At 47.9% G+C, this 19,988-nt stretch overlaps 1 protein-coding gene across 1 annotated transcript in view; it reads right to left on the bottom strand.

Moving 5' to 3' along the window:
- Positions 1–19,988, bottom strand: part of LOC116980644 (amine oxidase [flavin-containing] B-like) — a 119,934-nt gene that overhangs the window by 72,845 nt on the left and 27,101 nt on the right. The window contains exons 2-3 of the mRNA XM_033033058.1: positions 8,017–8,111; positions 4,105–4,242 (exon numbers count right to left, since the gene is read on the bottom strand). Of these exons, the coding sequence (XP_032888949.1) occupies positions 4,105–4,242; positions 8,017–8,111 (233 nt within the window). The remainder of the gene's footprint in view (positions 1–4,104; positions 4,243–8,016; positions 8,112–19,988) is intronic.

Raw genomic sequence — 19,988 nt, 5'->3', positions numbered from 1 at the left:
CGATTCGAAACCATGCGCGACCAGCTTACCAGAGACATTCTCGTTACCGGTATGATCGATCAGAAGCTGCGCGCCGACCTGCTGCAACGGCCTGACCTAACCCTGACTCAGGCAATGCATGCGTGCCGCATTGCCGAAGTGGTCACCCCTCCTCATGGACAGAGGGGGTCTGACAACCGAGCCATAAACTTAACTGGTGTTGCTGGACAACGACGGATGAAGGACAACTTTCGCCCTCCACCGCGGCCCGTTCGTACACCCCGGGACCCAAGATCTAAAAAGTGTCCTAACTGCAACTACGTGCACTCCTCAGAATCACAGTGCCCAGCCCTTGGGAAGACCTGCAATTTCTGCGGGAGAAGAAACCATTTTGCAGCTGCCTGCCGATCCCGTGGGAAAGTGCCCTCAGCTCCCAAACAACTCCTAAACAACCTTCTGCAAGTTGATAGCGAGATGGACTCTCAGCCCTCTGTTGACGCTGCCCCCGACTCTGAGCTCAGCTTTTCCACGGGAGATGTAAGTATTTACACTCTCCTCCACAGCCGATCTCGCCTCCCCGATCCTTCTGTGAACATAACTGTAAACAATAAGTCTTTCTCTGCTAAACTTGACACGGGGGCGAAAGTGAACGTAATGTCAACAAAGCTGTTCCACCAGATAAGGAATAATGAGCTGCTGATTGCAGACCCCTCTGTTTTGCGTGCCTATGGGGGAGAGGAACTAACACCTGTGGGGAGGGCAACTTTCCACTGCGTGCTGCAGAAATCTTCCCAGGACCTGTCTTTCTTCATTCTGGACAGTGACTGTGTGACGTTGCTTAGCAACCAGGCCTGCCAGGATCTTGGGCTGGTGTCGTTTGACCGTACGGTCCACGAGGTGCAACCTGTGATGGATCCACTATGTGAGTACCCAGACCTGTTTGACGACAAGTTGGGGAAGCTGCCGGTGGTGTACAAGATCGCGACTGACCCATCTGTGGAGCCCGTGATCCGTCCACCCCACAGAGTGTCTTTTGCCATGAAGGGCAAGGTGGAGAATATGCTGAAGGACATGGTCAACATGGGAGTGCTGGAGGCTGTCAGCGATCCAACCGTATGGGTCTCCATCATGGTCGCCACATTGAAGAAAGGAAAAAATGAGATACGGGTATGCATCAACCCTAAGGACTTAAATATGGCGATTAAACGGCCCCACTACCCCATGAGGACTGTCGAAGATGTTGCCGCCCAGGTGGGACAAGCTACTGTGTTCTCCGTCCTCGATGCAAGAAGTTCGTTTTGGCAGATACCACTGGACAAACGCTCCACGGACCTGACCACGTTCAGCACGCCCTTCGGCAGGTTTAAGTTTTTACGGATGCCGTTCGGCATCAACTCTGCCAGCGAGGTATTTCAGCGTTCTATGGAACAATTATTCGCAGGTCTGCCCTGCGCGATTATTGTGGATGACATTCTGGTCTATGGGAGGGATGTGGCCGAACATGACCACAACCTCCGGCGGATTTTGGACCGTGCTCGGCAGATTAATTTGAAGCTCAATCGGTCAAAGTGCAAGTTCCGGGTGCCTGAGGTCACATATGTCGGCCACGTTGTCACGGCCCAAGGGTTGAAGCCAGACCCGCAAAAGACCAGCGCAATCTCTGAGCTGCCCGCCCCGACAGACGCTGTCAGTCTGCAGCGCTTCCTGGGTATGGTGAATTACCTGGGGAAGTTTATCCCCGACCTCAGCGAGTTGAGCGCACCCCTGAGACAGCTCACAAAGAAGGACATTGCCTGGGCATGGTTTCCGCACCACCAGCAGGCATTTGATCTGCTAAAGACGAGGCTGGTCAGCACACCTACACTGAAGTTTTTTGATCTGCTGCGTCACTTGCGATGCCTCTCGAATTTGGTCTGGGTGCTGCCTGCCTGCAACCCCACGCTGGTGACTCGCTGCTGCCCATCTCCTATGCCTCCAGGACCATGACGGACACAGAGCAGCGCTATGCCCAGATAGAGAAGGAGCTGCTGGCGGTGGTTTTCGCGTGTTCGAAGTTTAAGGACTTCTTATTTGGCACCAGGTTCACCGTTGAGACGGATCACCAGCCACTGGTAACGATACTTAACAAACCAATACACTGCACTCCTGCCAGGCTACAGCGGATGATGCTGCAGCTACAGCACTTTGACTTTAAAATCGTATATAAGAGGGGCACCGAGATGCATGTGGCTGATGCACTGTCCCGGGCCCCCCGTGCCTCCTGCGACCAGCACCCCTTCGAGCAGTCGGACTTACAGGTACTGAACGTCAACTTCGTCCCTTCTCACCAGCTGCAGTGCTTGGTTGAACACACCGCAAACGACCCCGACCTGCAGCAGCTTGCTGCTGTCATCAAGCGCGGGTGGCCCACCAAACGGAATTCGTTGCCTGCCAGCGTCCACCCCTATTTTTTGGTCCGCGATGAGTTAGTCCTCCGTGACGGTATTATTATCAAAGGACACAAAGTTGTCATCCCGGAATCGCTGCGTGGCTTGTATTTTGATGCCGCCCACATGGGTCATCCCGGGGCTGATGCCACCATCTCACATGCCCAGGAACAGTACTACTGGCCGGCCATGGCTAAATACATCCAGGCCAGGGTGGATTCCTGTCCGGACTGTCACTCGCTTGCCCCGCATCAGCAAAGACAGCCACTTTTGCAGCAGCCTGCCCCTGACATGCCCTGGTCTTCTCTGGCGGCCGATATCTTCGACTGGCGTGGGAGGCAATACCTTGTGCTAGTAGACTCTTACTCGAATTGGTTCGAGGTGGACCTCCTCCCTGCCATCACCTCCGAGATGGTGATCAGCAAGCTTCGCCGCCACTTTGCCACGTTTGGTTCCCCTGTCCGGCTGCAGACAGACAACGGTCGCCAGTTCACCAGCGCCGAGTTTCGAGCATTTGCCACAAAGTGGAACTTTAATCATTTCACTAGCAGCCCGGAGTACCCGCAGAGCAATGGTCTAGCTGAACGGGCGGTCCGCAGCGCTAAGCACCTGCTTGAACAAACCCGCCTCTCGAACGGGGATTTCTATCAGGGTCTCCTGAACCTTCGCAACATTTCCAGAGACAGTACCATGGGATCCCCTGCCCAGCGACTCATGTCCCGAGTTGTCCGCCCTCCGATGCCTATTGCCCAGCAGTCCCTGATGCCTAAAGTCCTGCAGCCTGCTGATGTCCAGAAACGTATTGCCCAGAAGCACGAGATCCAGCGACGATCGCATGATAAATCCTGCCGCCCTCTTTCTCCACTGATGCCTGGACAGGTCGTCCGTTTGCAGACGCCCACCGGCTATTCCCGACTTGCCACCGTCGTCGGGTTTGACAGCGCGCCACGGTCCTACCTCGTGGATTTCGAAGGGACTGTATACCGACGCAGCCGCCAGCACCTGTTGGCGGTTAACGAGCCCAAACCACCTCCTGCGGTTCCGTATACCCCTCCATCGCGTGTCGAGCCTTCCTCCACTAACGTACCATCTGCTCCCTGCACGCCACGGTCGGTCCTTTTGCCTCGGATAGCCCCCCCTGCTCCTCCCGGTTTTGCTCCCCAGGCTCTGTTGTCCCCTGCAAGGTCTTCTCTCTCTCCAACTTCAGCTCGTTCTACCCCTTCATTCTCACCTGGCTCTCCTGTGCCTCTCCGTTCCCCCTTCAAGCTGGGTTCCCCACCCATCTTCTCTCCCCCTCCTGTTTCTGCTCCTGTCCCTCCTCCTATTCTTTCGGGCGGGGAGGGTGAAGGTGCTGTGCGCACTCGCTCGGGTCGGATTGTAAAACCTCCGGCTCGCTACGGAGAATATGCTTAGCTTTGCAGGTACTGTATAATAAACCTGCTACTGTAGTAACTTGTTCGAATTGTAAGGGAAAGGATGTAGATGGGTTATGCATGCAACCTATAATGTAGTTACCTCATCACCACTAAACACGCCCCATCATATTAGTATAACTGTAGTATCCTCCCTTTGTTCCTCCCACTAGGTCCCAGTACGCCTGAAGGCTGGGTGCAGTCAGTGCTGGGACGTGTGTGCCATGTGCTATAATAAACTACCAGTAAAGGTTACAGTGTGTCAGCAATCACTCCTTTACACTTACCTTCACATAGTAAATTAAATGCTCAACCTCATTGACTTTGTAGGTCTCCAGGCCCATTTCTTTTGACAGACGAAGGATTCGGTTTTGAGTTGGACCCACATATGCTCCACCCAGGTCCACATATTTCACTTTATTATTCTGTGCAAAATTAAGAGCAAGACAATTAGAATTCAGCTCAAGAGACAATTAGCATTTTCATGAGCATGCCACTGCTCGCAAGTCTTAAATCACTGTCGGCATTTGTTAACATTGCAGGGAGTTGAGTGCTATCTGAAGATTCCCTGTCACATTGAAACAATTTACAATGCATCTGAAGTGAACACACAGCAGCACCAAATTTGGTGAAAATTATACTTGTGCCTTACTTCTGAGAGAAACAAACCCAAATGATTCATTTAATTACTGCTTTTATTTAAGATTCATCCATGATTGTCAATATTTGCACAGCAACATCTCAGTGCCATAGGAAATACTAAAAATAACCTAGCAGCACATCTTTGAAACATCTCCTACACTAACTTCGTAAAATACCCTAGATTTCAGTTTGAAAAAAAAAACATTAGCAACACACAGAGAGCCACTGTGTTCAAAATGAAAACTGGCAGGCATGAGATGATATCCAAAAATATCCAGTCAGGCAGCCAGTTCAAATATTTGTCCCTGACTTTAAGGAACAAATGCATTCCTTGCACATTTACCAATATTTCCCTCGGTAATTCTGAGCAACTGTGGGATTTCCATGCAAATGAAAACACCATCCACTCCTTCCCCACCAAAGTTGAGGTGAGTGGGAACTGCTGCCATGTTCTCGTTGGTGAATGGGAACCCTACTGGAGACAACAAGGAAAAGTAACCTATGGTTACTTTGATGGAATAGGAAGGAGGGGTGTACCAATGAGCATAATCAGAAGTGGAGGGTTATATAGACAGGAAGTGCAGGCTTAGAGAATAGTTTTATAAACTATATTTACAATAGAAACAAGGAAATGCCGATGCTGGTTTGCAAAAAAAGACAAAGTGCTGGAATAACTCGCAGGTCAGGCAGAGTTTTTCCTGAGATGCTGCCTGAACCGTTGAGTTAGTCCAGCACTTTTAGACTTTCAATAGACTTGGTCTAAAACATGTGTTTTGTCATAACAAAACAATTGTCTTTATTCAATTCTATTCTATTAAAAAAGTCACACCTGGTTTCTGTAAATAAAGTAGTAGGCTTGGCAGTACAAATATGAGTAGCAAGCCCAATGAAAGGTTCCCTAAAACATGAAAAGGCAAAACATTGTCCTCAAAAAATGAACCTCTATAGGTTAATTTAATTGAAAGTACAGTGCATCTATTTGCATAAATATATTAGATTTTTTGTATCTGTACATTAGGGTATATTGTGATTCTCTTAGACAGGAAACTCACGCAGTACAACGTAGACACAAGAAACTGCAGATTCTGTTTTACAAAAAAAGGGATAGTGCTGGAGTAACTCATCTATCTATCTATCTATCTATCTATCTATCTATCTATCTATCTATCTATCTATCTATCTATCTATCTATCTATCTATCTATCTATCTATCTATCTATCTATCTATCTATCTATCTATCTATCTATCTATCTATCTATCTATCTATCTATCTATCTATCTATCTATCTATCTATCTATCTATCTATCTATCTATCTATCTATCTATCTCATCTTGTTTTTATGTCTGTCTGTCTGTGATTGCCTGAAATTATACCAAAACGGTACACGATAGTGCTACAATTGTGGACCACCTTACTCACTATTGTCCTGTGGTGTGTTATATCAAGTTGCTTTCAGATTTATGGTATATTTTACAAGTTATTAACATTTTAAACTTTACAAAACCCCAGTTTGCCAAAAATGTCTTCCATCTGCACTGGCAGTTAGCAGCATATGATGTCACAATGGGATCTCATTTACGTAAACTGCCCGTCAGCAGTGTTCCACCCAACAATGACATCATAATGGGATCAAATTTACATTTCAAGAAAAAAAATCATTAAAAAAAAATGCCCATCAGCAGTGTTCCACACCACAATAGGATCTCATTTACATTAAAAAAAACTGTTTTCAAAAACACAGCAGCTTCCACCTCACAATAACGTCAAGGGGGGGTAGGGAGGGGAGAGACTGTGGGTATGGGAAAGGAGAGGGAGAGAAAGGTGAGGGAGGGAGTGGGGAGGGGAGGAGGAGAGGGAAAATAAGAGGGAGGGTGAAGAGGGGGGAGGAAGTGTTGGAGATGAGGGAGAATGGAGGAGGATGGGCGTAAGAAGAGGGATGGCAAGATACACTTGGGGAGGACTGCCATGACGCGTCACAATGGGGATCTCTGGCTTCACAACGGGAACCCGTCAGTTGCACCTGCGCAGTTGGGGGCTATGGGTGAGTGGTGGAATATTGCATTCGGGGACCAGCCCTCGTGTGACAGGGACCCAACAGGTCCCACTTGGTCTAGTGTATATTACTAAAACTCTCATCTTGACTGTTTCTATGTCTGTCTGTCTGTGATGTCTGGAAATTATGCAAAAACAGTACATGATAGCGCAACAATGTTTGACTCACCTTACTCACCATTGTCCTGTGGTGTGCTGTATCAAGTTCCGTTTAGATTGATGTGTTTTTTTACAAGTTATTCACATTTTAAACTTTACAAAATCCAGTTTGACAAAAATCACTTGCACTGGCAGTTACCCCTCTCTCTCTACCCCCTCCTTCTATAGCCGCACCTGCGAGTTAGGGGCCATATGTGAGTGGATAGGGCAGGGGATGGGGTAAAAGGAGTGAATTAATAATATTAATATAATATCAATGGGGGTGGTTACTGTGTGTGTGGGGGGTGGTTAATGTGTGTGTGTGTGTGTGTGTGAGAGGGGTTGGTTAGTGTGTGTGTGACACCGCAGGCCGCCCCCTCCGCAACCGCGTGTTGAGGGGACGAGACCCAAAGGGTCCCACTTTGTCTAGTATAACTATAAAACTCTGATCTTGGATGTGTGTGCGTGTGTGTGCTGTGTGTGTTGTGTGTGTTGTGTGTGTGTGTGTGTGTGCGCGCGCGTGTGCCGAGGGGGAATGCAGGAGGACAAGGACAGGAAGAGGGATGGCGAGGTAATGGAAGAGGAGAGGGGGAAGAGAGAGGAGGGGAGGGAGGGGGTGATCGGTGGAAGCAGAGGAGAGTTGGTAGAGGGTGGGAAGAGGGAGGATAATGGAGGAGGGGAATAGGGGACTGAAGAGGGTGAGTGAGATGCGTTCACATTGATCTTATATTTTACAAGTTTTTGCCATTTAAAATTTTAAAAACCTCGCAGTCGCGCTCCCTCTTGCCGGCCGCGCCTGCGCAGTTGTGGAGGGTTGCCGTGACTCGCGTCACAACGGGGATCTCTGACGTCACAATGGGGACCTATCAGCTGTGCCTGCGCAGTTGGGGGCTATGGGTGAGTGGTGGAATATTGTTTTGGGGGACCGGGGCCAACGGGTCCTCACTTGGTCTAGTAGAGTCATAGAGATATAGAGTGATACAGTGTGGAAACAGGCCCTTCAGCTCAACTTGCCCACACCGGCCAACATGTCCCAGCTACACTAATCCCACCTGCCAGCATTTGGTCCACATCCCTATAAACCTGTCCTATCCATTTGGATAGATGTTTCAGGACGGGACCCTTCTTCAGACTTGTTCTATATGCATGCTTGACAACAATGGTAGTCATTCCATAGCTTCAAGACTGAACACGTATACAGGTTAACTGTTCTGCACTGCAAACAAACCATCACCCTTGGTGTACATAAATTCTGCCTTATTGCTTAACTCACACCATTATGCCATTACATTTTCTATAGTGGAAAATAAACATTACAATTTAAAACAAGATTGCTGCCTTGTTTTACAATCTTTCCTACTCACTCTGGTTGTGAAAGTCCGGCCTCCAACTCGGTCACGCGCCTCCAATACCACCACCTTCTGCCCAGATTCTGTCAGCAGTTTGGCTGCTGAAAGACCTAAGGAGTTAAAATTTTTTAATAGATTTTGAACTACAGAAACAAGCGGTAAACGTGAATTAAAATAAAAGCATACAAGGTATGTCAACAGTCATCACTTCCAACTGAATTTATTGATGCCAACTACTGATCCACAGACAAGTGTAGCTGACAGCTGGAAACCTTTGCTGCTGCTACCACCCAAACATGGATCAATTGTCAAAAGAGCAACATCTGGATTTTATGCATGATGGCAACTTCAAGATAACCAGTAGTTTGCACTTAGCAAGTAAATATCATCACACAGTGTTAAATATTCATAAAAATTCAATCTGAAAAAGGTGAAGGAGTCATTAAGCTTGTCAGTATATTATAGCCATGTCTAACATTTTTAATATTTTAGTCGTTATCTGTCTGTATTTTGTAGGTGGGATTTGATACATAGAAGCAGTGTGTCTATTTCTAGAGTAGACTAACGCAGACTCATAGATTAGGAAGTCAGTTGGGTCTCGGAAGGATGGTGAGAGAACAGTTTTTACCATTCATTCACACACCCACAAGTTAATGAGACAACATACTTTTATAAGAAGAATCTTTCGTATGATTTATATGACATGAATGGAACAGTGATTAAGAATGGAAAATGACGGATTATTTCTTTGCTATGTACTACTTCAATAAAGACCAATTAATCAAGAAACAACGTTTGGAAGTTCAGTTTTTACTATATTGCGTGTGTCGTGAATGCGTAAAATATACCTCCTAACCATCCCCGAGGAGTAATGGCTATCGAAGTTGGACTTTGAGAATGTCGTAAAGACTACCATTATAGAAGGGTCCACAGACCCGAAATGCTGCCTGTCCCTTCCCTCCCCAGATGCTAATACAAGGAACTGCGGATGCTGACTTCCAAAAAAACGCAAATGTTCTGGAGTAAGTCAACAGATCAGGCAGGATCTCTGGAGGACATGAATTAGCAATGTTTTGGGTCAGGGCCCTTCCTCACGCAGTTGCTACCTGACTCACTGAGTTCCTCCATGTTTTGCCTAAGGTTCCAGCATCTGCAGTCTCTCTTGTGCCTCTAAATATTTACTGTGTGGGTCGTAGCACAACATGAACTCTTCCCACATCGCAGGGACCTCGTTATGTGGTGGCTACTGCACTCTAACGCTGTTTAAAACAACAGCCATCCCGAGGCATTTCTTCCTGAGATAGAAAAGATGGGAGAGAAGACGACAGGAATACTGGAAACAGCACCCATGTTCTTTCTGTTCAAACCTGGTATAGTCAGAAATTTTGAGAGACTTCAGGGGAAATCCAAAATGAAAAAACTGGAGCAAAGAAAGTTGAGTAAAAGGGAGGAAAAGAAAAAATGCTGCACACCAGGATTATACCACATTTAACGCCATGTTTTGACAATGATTAGTTAATTCTGTTACATTGAAGGGAAATCTCAAAACTTTAATTTATCATAAAGTTAAAGACAGGATAGATTCTACTATCTATACATCTATATAATTAAAAGTCTAATCTTGATCACTTTCTGTTTGCACTGTACATTGATTTTAGAAAAAACGCTACCACTTATGGCTGTGATTTTTACCCATCTTACTCAAGAGTCCCCCTCCGCTGCGCAGGACAAGAGGATTTTTCCCATCGATGAAAAATAAAAGAGTTTAGTGTTTGAAAAATGTTGAGATTCTCTCTCCTGTCAATCACTGCTATGGAGGCCACGTCCCTTCTGGTGGGGGGGGGGGGGGGGGGGGGGGAGGGACTATAAAACCAAGAAGTGTGGACCTAGCTCTGCAAGATGAGGGAGGGAGTGGTCATGGCTCTCAGTCTGTGCTGTGAATCAACTGAAAACTGAATGTCTACTGAACTGTGAGGGTGGTTTTTATGTGGTTTTATTGTTTTGTGTTTTGTGTTGTTTTGTGTTGCCTTGTGTTGCTTTGTGTGGTGTTATGCATTTGAATTTGGTGGCCTTGCACCCTGCTTGAAATGGTATGAAACTGCATTTGAAGTTGGAGACCTGCACCCTGCTTGAAATGGTATGAAACTGCTGTTGAATTTGGTGGCCTTGTCTTGCACCCTGCTTGAAATGGTATGAAACTGCACTTGAATTTGGTGGCCTTGCACCCTGCTTGAAATGGTAGGAAACTGCACTTGAATTTGGTGGCCTTGCACCCTGCTTGAAATGGTATTTCAAGGAATAGCTGTGAGTCAACAGCCAGCCCACCAGTCGTGAGTGAGTCAGCTGCCAGCACACCAGGCTTGAATGAGCTGCCAGGCCAAGAATCCATTTGTCCCACAATGTCCATAGCCCACAACACCCATACTAGTAGCAATGTTACAAAATTTTGAGATTTTAAAAATCAAGTCTGCAATTTATCCCATCAGATAAAGCATAAAAAAAAGTTTAATTTGACACCTAATTCACTTTCATATCTCAAGTATTTAAAAAGTTATGGCCATTTTCATACTCGGAAATTAGCATCTTGTTCCCTATTGATTTTCTATGGACATAACAAAAAAGCTGTGATCGTGGACAGTCAAAAGCCCATAACTTTCTTAAAAATTAAGAGAACTGAATGAAATTTTCAGTTATCATAGATTGAAGCATTCTGAAACAAATATAAAATAATCTTACTTGGATGACCTGAAATGAACGCATATAATTAGTTAGTTACTTCAATTACTAGATCTAAACATCTATCCATTTCTTAATAAATGATTAACATTTTTAAATAGCCTAAGTGTCCAAATAATATTCACAAATAATTCACAATAAAACATGATTTTTAAATCTCATTTACATTAATTTATAGGCCAAATGGAAGGAATTTAGTGTTCAATTGCTGTAAATTAAAGTCCATTTAAATCAGCTTTCTAGTGGGATCCTGTGAACACGCTGGTTTAGAACGTTCACATTGCGGTAGATTTGTGCCCTCAAATCCCCAGAAAAACTGCGGGATATAATGGGGCCCAAAATAGCTACTCGCAACATTAAACTTTGTATAAAGGGATCTTAAGAAGCCCTTTTTAATGTAAAAATAAACAGCCTACCTTCTGTTGTCCCCTGTATGAGACCCGGCCGATTGCCAGCGGTCGCGGGTTTAGAGGTTAATTTTTAAACTACTATAACAATTAGATAAAGCCCTTAAAAGTAATAATAGCTAAAGCGACGGAATCTTCCAGCGATTTTTCGTTAATAATTAACTAGGCTGAACATCCTCGATTTGAACAGCCTAGGGAAAATCGCGTTTTAAACCCGCCCCCCTCTAAACGGCGCCAAAATCGCACACACGGGCTGGGACAGATTTTCAGCGACGCTTCAGGTAGGCTTTGCAACATACCTAATACTAGCGCTCCAGAAAGCCCCCCCACCCCCCACTGGCCACCAATATTGGAATTGGTGGGGAGGTGGAATATTGCGTTGGGGGACCAGCCCTCCCATGTGAACATAGTCCAGTACTTAACTAAAACTCTCATCTTGTCCTCTTCCGGTTTGGTTGTATTTACATTTGCACAAAAACAGTACCCGATCGCGCTACGGGTGAGGAAAATAAAGCCCCGGAGGCCGGGCTGAGTCCGTGAGCCACGCTGTGCCCCCAAGCCATCCCGAAGCCGCCCCCGAGTCAGTGAGCCCCGAAGCCGCCCCCGAGTCAGTGAGCCCCGAAGCCGCCCCCGAGTCAGTGAGCCCCGAAGCCGCCCCGAGTCAGGGAGCCCCGAAGCGCGGAGCAGTCCTGATTGCGGAGTGGCCCAGGGCTTGGCCGACTGCGATGACGACTGCTGCAACCACGTGATCCTGGGGAAATGATGAGTGAGTGTCAGGGGATTGAGGGGGCTGGGCGCTGGCGGGGCCGGGCACACCACCCCCGCCTACACATCCCCTCCCGCATGCACCCCAGCATTACCCTCCCCTCGCACATCCCTCCCACCGGTAGGTCACGGCAGTGGCAGGCCACGGCAGTGCTCCCCTCCCCACTGGCCGCTGCCTGAGGCCGTCCCTCTCCCTGCTCCCCCCCATCGGCCCCTGCCTGAAGCCATCCCCATTCCCCAGCTACAGAACACTCCTGCCGTCCCCCTCCCCTTCCCCAGCTGCACGACTAGCCCAAGAAAACTCCATTCAGCCCACAATGCCATACTAGCCCACTGGAAACCAGTCGCTATGACCCACAACACCTGTACTAGCCCTCCAGAAAGCTCCCCACTCTGGCCCTCACCTGAAGTCCTACCCCCCCCCCCCTACCAACCCCTGCCTGAAACCAGCCCCCTCCCGCGGCTGCAGGCGCACCCCCCACTAGCCCCCTCCTGAAGCCGTCCCTCTCCCCCAGCTACAGGACACTCCCCCACCCCCCACCGCCTGAAGCCGTCCCTGCCCCAACTGTAGGATGCTCCCCACTGGCCCCCTCCTGAAGCCAGTGGGGAGCGGCAGCGGCAGCCTACGGTAGCGGTAGGACATGACAGCTCTTCCTACCCCCCTCCACTGGCCCCCGACAGCCCCGCCTGAAGCCATCCCCATCCCCCGCTACAGGATGCCCCACCCCCCCCTCCAGGTCGCTCGCCCCCCCCCCCCCCTCCCCCAACCCACCTTTCCTTGGCACTTCCGATTCCTCTTCTCAGCTTGTACTTTGCTTGCCTATATATGTCTGCATCCCCGCTCCTGATGACTGTCGGAGCTGTCCATGTTCTGCAGTAAACCAGGGCATGGCGTTGTTGAACCAGGTCCGGGTCCTAGTTGGAATGCAACTGTCCTCACAAAAGCTGACATATGATGATAGTGTCTGTATAATCATCGAGGCTTGTGGTTGCTTCCCTGAACACATTGCACCCCAACTAAACCCTTCACGCTATGATTTTGCCAGTCTATATTGCAAAAGTTTAAATCCCCGACTGTTAAAATCTAGCTGTCTGCAATCTTCGGCACATTTGTTCTTCTAATTCCCGTTGACTATTCGGGGGTCTGTAGTACACCCCCAACAAGGTGAGCATCCCTTTCTTGTTCCTCAGCTGCACCCATATAGCCTCACTAAACGAACCGTCCGTAATGTCACCTCTGAACACAGCCATGACATCCTCCTTAGCCAACAAAGCAAACCCCCCTCCTCTTTTTCCCTCACCCCTGTCTCTCCTGAAGCTCCTGTACCCCGGGAACATTGAGCTGCCAGTCCTGCAACCTCCCTTAACCAGGTTTCAGTCATGGCTACAATGTCCCAGTCGCTCGTACCTATCCACGCCCTAAGCTCATCTGCATTACCCGTCAGGCCCCTTGCATTAAAATACGTTCAGTTTAAACCAACCTTCCTTTCACCGGCTTATTCTGTCCACTAACCTTTCCCACCTCACCCTCCATACCAACTTCTAGCCTCACACGTGCCTCTGTTGTGCACAAGATCCCACCCTCCTGCAAATCTATTTAAACCCTCCCATGTGGCATTAGCAAACCTTCACGCTAGGATGTTCCTTTTATACAGGTCACCCCTACCCCAGAAAAGATCCCAATTATCCAAGAAATCTGAATCCCTGCCCCCTGCATCAACCCCTCAGTCACACATTCATTTCCATTAGTTTCCTATTTTTACCGTCACTAGCATGAGGTACTGGAAACAATCCTGAGATCACGACCCTGCAGGTCCTGCTTTTCAGTCTTCTGCCCAATTCTGTAAATTCTTGTTGCAGAAGCTCCTTCCTCTTCTGATCTATAACATTTGTGCCAGCATTCACAACAACCTCCGGCTGCTCCCCCTCACTCTTGAGGATGCCTTGCAACCGCCCCGAGACCTCCTGGACCCAGGCACCAGAGATAACACACCATCCTGGAGTCTCATCTGCTGCCGCAGAATCTCCTGTCCCCACCTCTGACGATGGAGTCTCCCACCACTATGGCTCTGCCTGACGTCTCTCTTCCCCATTGAGCCTCGGCACCATGGTTGGAATCACAGCCCTGGCTACCACTCAATCTTGTTGTGTCGTCCGCTCCCAAGAGTGTGTACCGGTTTTCAGTCGGTACACCCACTAGGGTCTCCTGCATTCCACGTTTACTCCTCTTTCTCACATCACCCACCTCGACTCTTCCTTTATCCTTGGTGTGATAACCTCACTGTAGGTCTTGTCCAGGAAACTCTTGTTTTCCCGGATAGCCCTGAGGTCATCCAATTGCTGCTCCGGTTCCTGTTTATTCAGGAGCTGCCCCAGGACACAATTTCTGCAGGTGCCATTTCCAGAAGCACCAGCGGTGTCCCTGACTTCCCACATCCTGCAGCAAACACTCTGTACCAACCTCCCTGCCATTTCTTCAGTGGACAAAAAAAAATCACAAATTTCGAATCAAGTGTAGCCTCCTTGCTTGCCTCCTCGTCGAAGACTCTCGAGCCCAAGACTCACACTTTACTCACCAAGGCCGCTCCGCTACAGCTGCACTTCTTTATCTGTTACCTAATCAACTATAGGGCTAATTTGTAAATTACTCGAACCTGGGCCTTTGACGTTCTTTTTAAATCTTCTTTCCTTCTGACTCACCTACTTCCAGCCAATACTCGCTCTCGCTGCTTCTGGCTGCTGCTTCTCTCCAACCTTCACGGTAAACAATGACTGCATCAAATAAAAGGGGGCTTGATTTTACTCCTAACACTAAGATTTTTATTTGGTGGGCGGCGCGACTATCGTCAGCAGCGGCCTCTGCAGTCCGTCTGCGTTTTTATTATTTTATGTCTTATGTTTTTATGTAGTTTTTGTTATTTTTGTTGGGGTATGTGTGTGGGGGGGTGGGGGTAACTTTTAAATCTCTCCCTGCACGGGAGACCCGACCTTTTCTTTGTCGGGTCTCCGTTGTCGTTGGGGCTGCAACGAGGAGCGGCCTCCAACAGGAAGACCGGGGGCTGTGGTGCCGACTACTCACCTCACCGTCGCGGAGCTGGCCAAGTCCAGAGCGGGTGGAGCTGTGGTGGACGCTGCTGCGACCCGACCCCCGGAGATTCGGTGGCTGCAACTGCAGGTTTGGCGGACGGCACCGGGAGCCCGCGGGTCCCTGGAGGGAGACCGCTTTTCAGGGCTCCCGCAACGGCGACTTCTCCCGCCCGAGTTGCGGGGTTGAAGAGCTCCTGGAGCGGGGCCTTACAGCACCGCCCCGCGCGGCTTGGAATGGCTGCGGGACTGCGAGCGCGCGCCGGGGGCTCTAACATCAAGAACCCGGTGTGCGACCTTGCATCACCCGGCGTGGCTTTAATGGCTGCGGGACAATTCGCCATCGCCCGCCGGGGGCTTTGACTTTGACTTTGACTCTGACATCGGGGGGGAGAGTGCAGTGGAGAGATAAGTTTTTTTGGCCTTCCATCACAGCAATGTGATGGATGTTTATGTAAATTATGTTGTGTCTTGGGTCTATTTGTTTGTAATGTATGGCTGCAGAAACGACATTTCGTTTGGACCTCAAGGGGTCCAAATGACAATAAATTGAATTGTATTGTTGTATTGTATTGTATTGTATTGTGTTTCTGCTCACACTGACTGTGCCCAACACAATGCCAAGATATGCCTGCACATGATTCACATCCCTCCATGCCCTCCATTTACACCTTATGCTGCCTCGGCAAGGCCACCAGCATAATCAAGGCCACACCCTCTTCTCTCCTCTCCCATCGGGCAAATGAAATCACGCATCTCCAGATTCAGGGACACTTCCCAGAATGTTATCAGGCAACTGATTCATCCTACCAACAACTAGAGAGAAGTCCTGAGGTATTATCCTCCTGATTGGAGACCCTCCAACTATCTTTGATCGGCCTTTATCTTGAACTAAATGTTATTCACGTTATACCATTTATCATGCATCTGTACACTGTGGGTGACTCGACTGTAATCTTGCATTGTCTTTCCGCTGACTGGTTAGCATGCAAGAAAAGCTTTTCACTGTACCCCGGTTACGTGACAATAAATTAAATTCACACTCAATCTCACATCCATGTGCCTATCTAAAAGCCTCTTAAATGCCACTATTGGATCTGTCTCCACCACCACCCCTGGCAGCGCGTTCCAGCCACCAAGCATTCTCTGCGTCCCACGTAATTCCTTTAAAATTTCTCTCACCTTAAAGCTATGCCCTCTTGTCTTTGATGTTTCCATCAGGGAAAAAGGTTCTGAATATCTAACAATTTATGTCTCTCAATTATATATACTTCTATCTGTTCTCCCCTCAACCTCTGGCATCCTAGAGATAATCCAAGTTCATCCAACCTCTCCTTGTGGCTAATACCTTTTTAGTTTAGTTTAGAGATACAGCGCGTAAACAGACCCTATAGGCCACTGAGTCCGCACCATCCAGATATCCCCAAACACTAATACTATCCTACACAATAGGGACAATAAGCGAGTTTGGTATTCCGACTGCGCATGCCCAGGTCATAAGTCACTAGCTATAAAGGCTTGCGTTTCGTCCGTGGTCGGGGTGCACTTGTTGCTGCTGGGCCATCCCCGTCCCCTCCCCGGTGTCCAGTCCCTGTCCGGAGGTGTCCGGGGTGGTCCCGGACTTGCAGCTGCTGGCTCCAGCTCTGCTCCACCGGGTTGGCCGGCAACCCTCTACCTCCACGCCGCTCCTCTCAGTCTGTCACCGAGATTCTGCTGAAATGGGCAGCCACCGGCTGGATGAAGTGACAGCGGGTACCATAGGGGCAGAGCACAGCTCAGCCAGGCCGTGGGCGAACTGGCACTTGGTGCCGTAGCGGCCCATCGGGGAGCGGGTTCCTCTGGAGTTGGAGCGGAGTTGGGCTGGAGTTGGCGCTGGCTGTGGGTTCGTGCTGAAGGTGGACCTGGGGGCTGGTGTCCCGTCGGTCTGGACGTCTCCACCCCCTGGGCGGGGATGGGACACTCGAGTGGGGGGGTGGGGGGGGGAAGAACCGGGAACGGTCCAGTGGCGGTTCGGCAACGCATGCAACAGCAGGAACACGGGTCGGATCCTGGCTGCACATGAGGCGCGGTTCCGCGGATGTGAGCCAGTCCAGTCGTCCCCCACCCCCGGCCAGGTCTTCCCCTCCCCCCCCCCCCATGTCTCTTGAGCGGCGCTGAGCTGATTTGTGTAAACAGGGCTTTATTTCCTCCGTATTTTCAATCTTTCATTATTCTAGGTAAGGAAATACTGCAGCGGCACCTACGTGGTGAATAAACTGTTGCTTTAGGTTCAATTATCAAGATTTGATAACTGGGAACCTCTAACATATTGTCATTGCTGCTGCTGCAGCTACCTGTTGACTGATGATCTCCAGGTGAGATCTACTTTTGTCGTAGGACACTCCCCCTTAACCCACGCCGTCATGTGACAGCCCTCATAACCACTAACGAGGGTTCGACCGTGAGTAGTCCGACTATCACCTGACGCCACAATACTGTTTAAAAAATATGAATTAGTTGCATTTATTTTGCCTTTGTACAAAGCTGCGATGTTTTCCTCGTTTTTATTGGGAATGAAATTACATTTTTCACTTTTTCACACAGAGAGTTGTGAGTCTGGAATTCTCTGCCTCAGAGGGCGGTGGAGGCCAGTTCTCTGGATACTTTCAAGAGAGCTAGATAGGGCTCTTAAAGATAGCGGAGTCAGGGGATATGGGGAGAAGGCAGGAACGGGGTACTGATTGGGGATGATCAGCCATGATCATATTGTATGGCGGTGCTGGCTCAAAGGGCCGAATGGCCTACTCTGTTGTAAATGTATGATTTCTATAACTTGCAATAGACTTTAAGGAGTTATTTGTACTGATTTAAATTGCTCCTTTTTTTCTTCACCTGCATTTGGCGTCACAGGCTTCCTCATGGCTACTGAAGCTACAGCAAGAGCTGCAAGTTCAGCTTTTCATCCCGTTTTTTTTAACCCCCTCTCCGCTAAAATAATCTTCAAAGCATCAACTTTCCTGGCATAAAATCTTCCAGCTTCATATCTTGGTACTTTGAATCAGCCATGACAAATAGAGGCTTAAAAAAAGACAAAAAATGGACCATACTCACTGTATCTATAGCGCTGAGATCTATTTACCGTTATAGTTTACGACCTTTGACAAATCCCATGATTCCTTATGTTTTTCGGAATACCGAACTCACTTATTTACAATTTTTACCGAAGCCAAATTAACCTACAAATTATATTGTGCTATTTTCTTGTGTGTTGTGCCCAGGGTGCTAAGAATTTGCAATCCAGCTCTGAATCATGGATTACTTCGCAATTAATTGCACTGTATCAGGAATATAATGGTATTTGAAAAAGATGAAGGAATTACAGTACTTGGTCTATTGTGGTTTTTCACAAGGAGCATTATGATAACTACAGATTGAACAATGAAAATAACAAGACAATCTACAGCAAATAAAAGAAGGAGCTTGTGTTTATGCTGACAATTACATGTCAGTTATTAGGCCAGGTTGGATATGTAATAATGAAGCATGGAATCTCCGGCTGTTTCTATGGTTACAATTACCGTGCAGATAGTTGGGCAAAATTGAAATGGCTCTCACCTTTATATGTAGAGGCTACAAAATACACACTTTCAGAGTATCTAGATTAATGTTCTGTTGCAAAATAACAATAACAAGGCTCAAAATAATAATTACCAGCCAAGCAGTCTCCTGCTAGGTTCCAGGATCGTGCAGTATTATTTATTCAATTTGTTTTAAGTACAGGGATCAAACAGCAGTTCAAATAATCCAGCGGCAAATTGCCTGAAGGCAAGAGACAACAGTGAAGCCGATCTTTACATTTTATTCTGTAGCTACTGAGAGCTTGTTTCCTTTCCTGAATACAAAGCAGTCCACGTGTACAAGCCCAAGATTCACACAGCAAGACATTGTAACTCTTGCTCTGGTCCCAAGTAGGGGTGGGGCAAAGCAAGTACAAGACCAGAATAAAAACTGGCCACAGCATATCCCTTGACTTCATCCACTACATCGTGTGTTCAAGATGTAGCCACATTCCTAAATATAGGCTAGACCAGTGACTCCCAACCTGGGGGGGGGCATGGCAAATCTCAGGGGGGGCCACAGAAACATTTGGGGATTTAGGGGGCCACAGGTTCAATGAAGGGGGCCACTTTTTTCCGCTAATAATGTCGGGGAGGGGGGGGCACAGGAAAATTAAAGAGCACAAGAGTGCCATGAGCTAAAAAAGGTTGGGAACCACTGGGCTAGACCATAATTTGGGCATTCACAACCAGCAGAGGGCCTTTAGTGATTTAAAAAAAAATCTCCAGTCCTATCCAGAATGGGTAAATGCATGGCTGGCAACATTGGGTGAGCATTGAGAGTGAGAAATTGCGAGGGAGCGTAGTGACCGAGAGGGGAGGGTGTGGGAGGGAGATGCCCCCCCCCCACTCCCACAGTAGGGAGCTTTCGCATTTTCAGCTTGAAATTGTGCAATCTGGTGCACACTGTAGCGAGTCTTTTAACTTACACTTGAATGCAACATTTATGCTTTAAATTGGATTAGGTATGAATAAGGTTTTGCTAAATTACATTCCTAATTACATTCCACAGTAGAGCCAGGTTCTGATCAACAGGTGCAGCACATGAATGACTATGTTCATGTATGGAAATCAGATTATAATTCATGCTGTTATACATATATATAGAGAAAAAAAACAGAGAAACAAGGCAAGAGTTGGACTTCCATCACTGTTCTGCACAAATAAATCAATCAACCTTACTCTTTGACTATAGATACAAGGCGAAAATAATGCCACGTATCCAATCGTATATGGTTCAATGAAATTAAGATATATATGTAAAACATATATATGGAAACAGGCCCTTCACCCCACCAACCAGCAATCTATCATACACCAGTTCCATCCTACACGCCAGGGACAATTTACAGAAGCCAATTAACCTACAAACCTGCACTTCTTTCGGATGTGGGAGGAA

Source organism: Amblyraja radiata, chromosome 14, assembly GCF_010909765.2.
Source record: "Amblyraja radiata isolate CabotCenter1 chromosome 14, sAmbRad1.1.pri, whole genome shotgun sequence".
Taxonomy (NCBI): domain Eukaryota; kingdom Metazoa; phylum Chordata; class Chondrichthyes; order Rajiformes; family Rajidae; genus Amblyraja; species Amblyraja radiata.
Note: the sequence above shows the minus strand (reverse complement) of the source record. Positions and strands in the feature narration are given on the sequence as shown.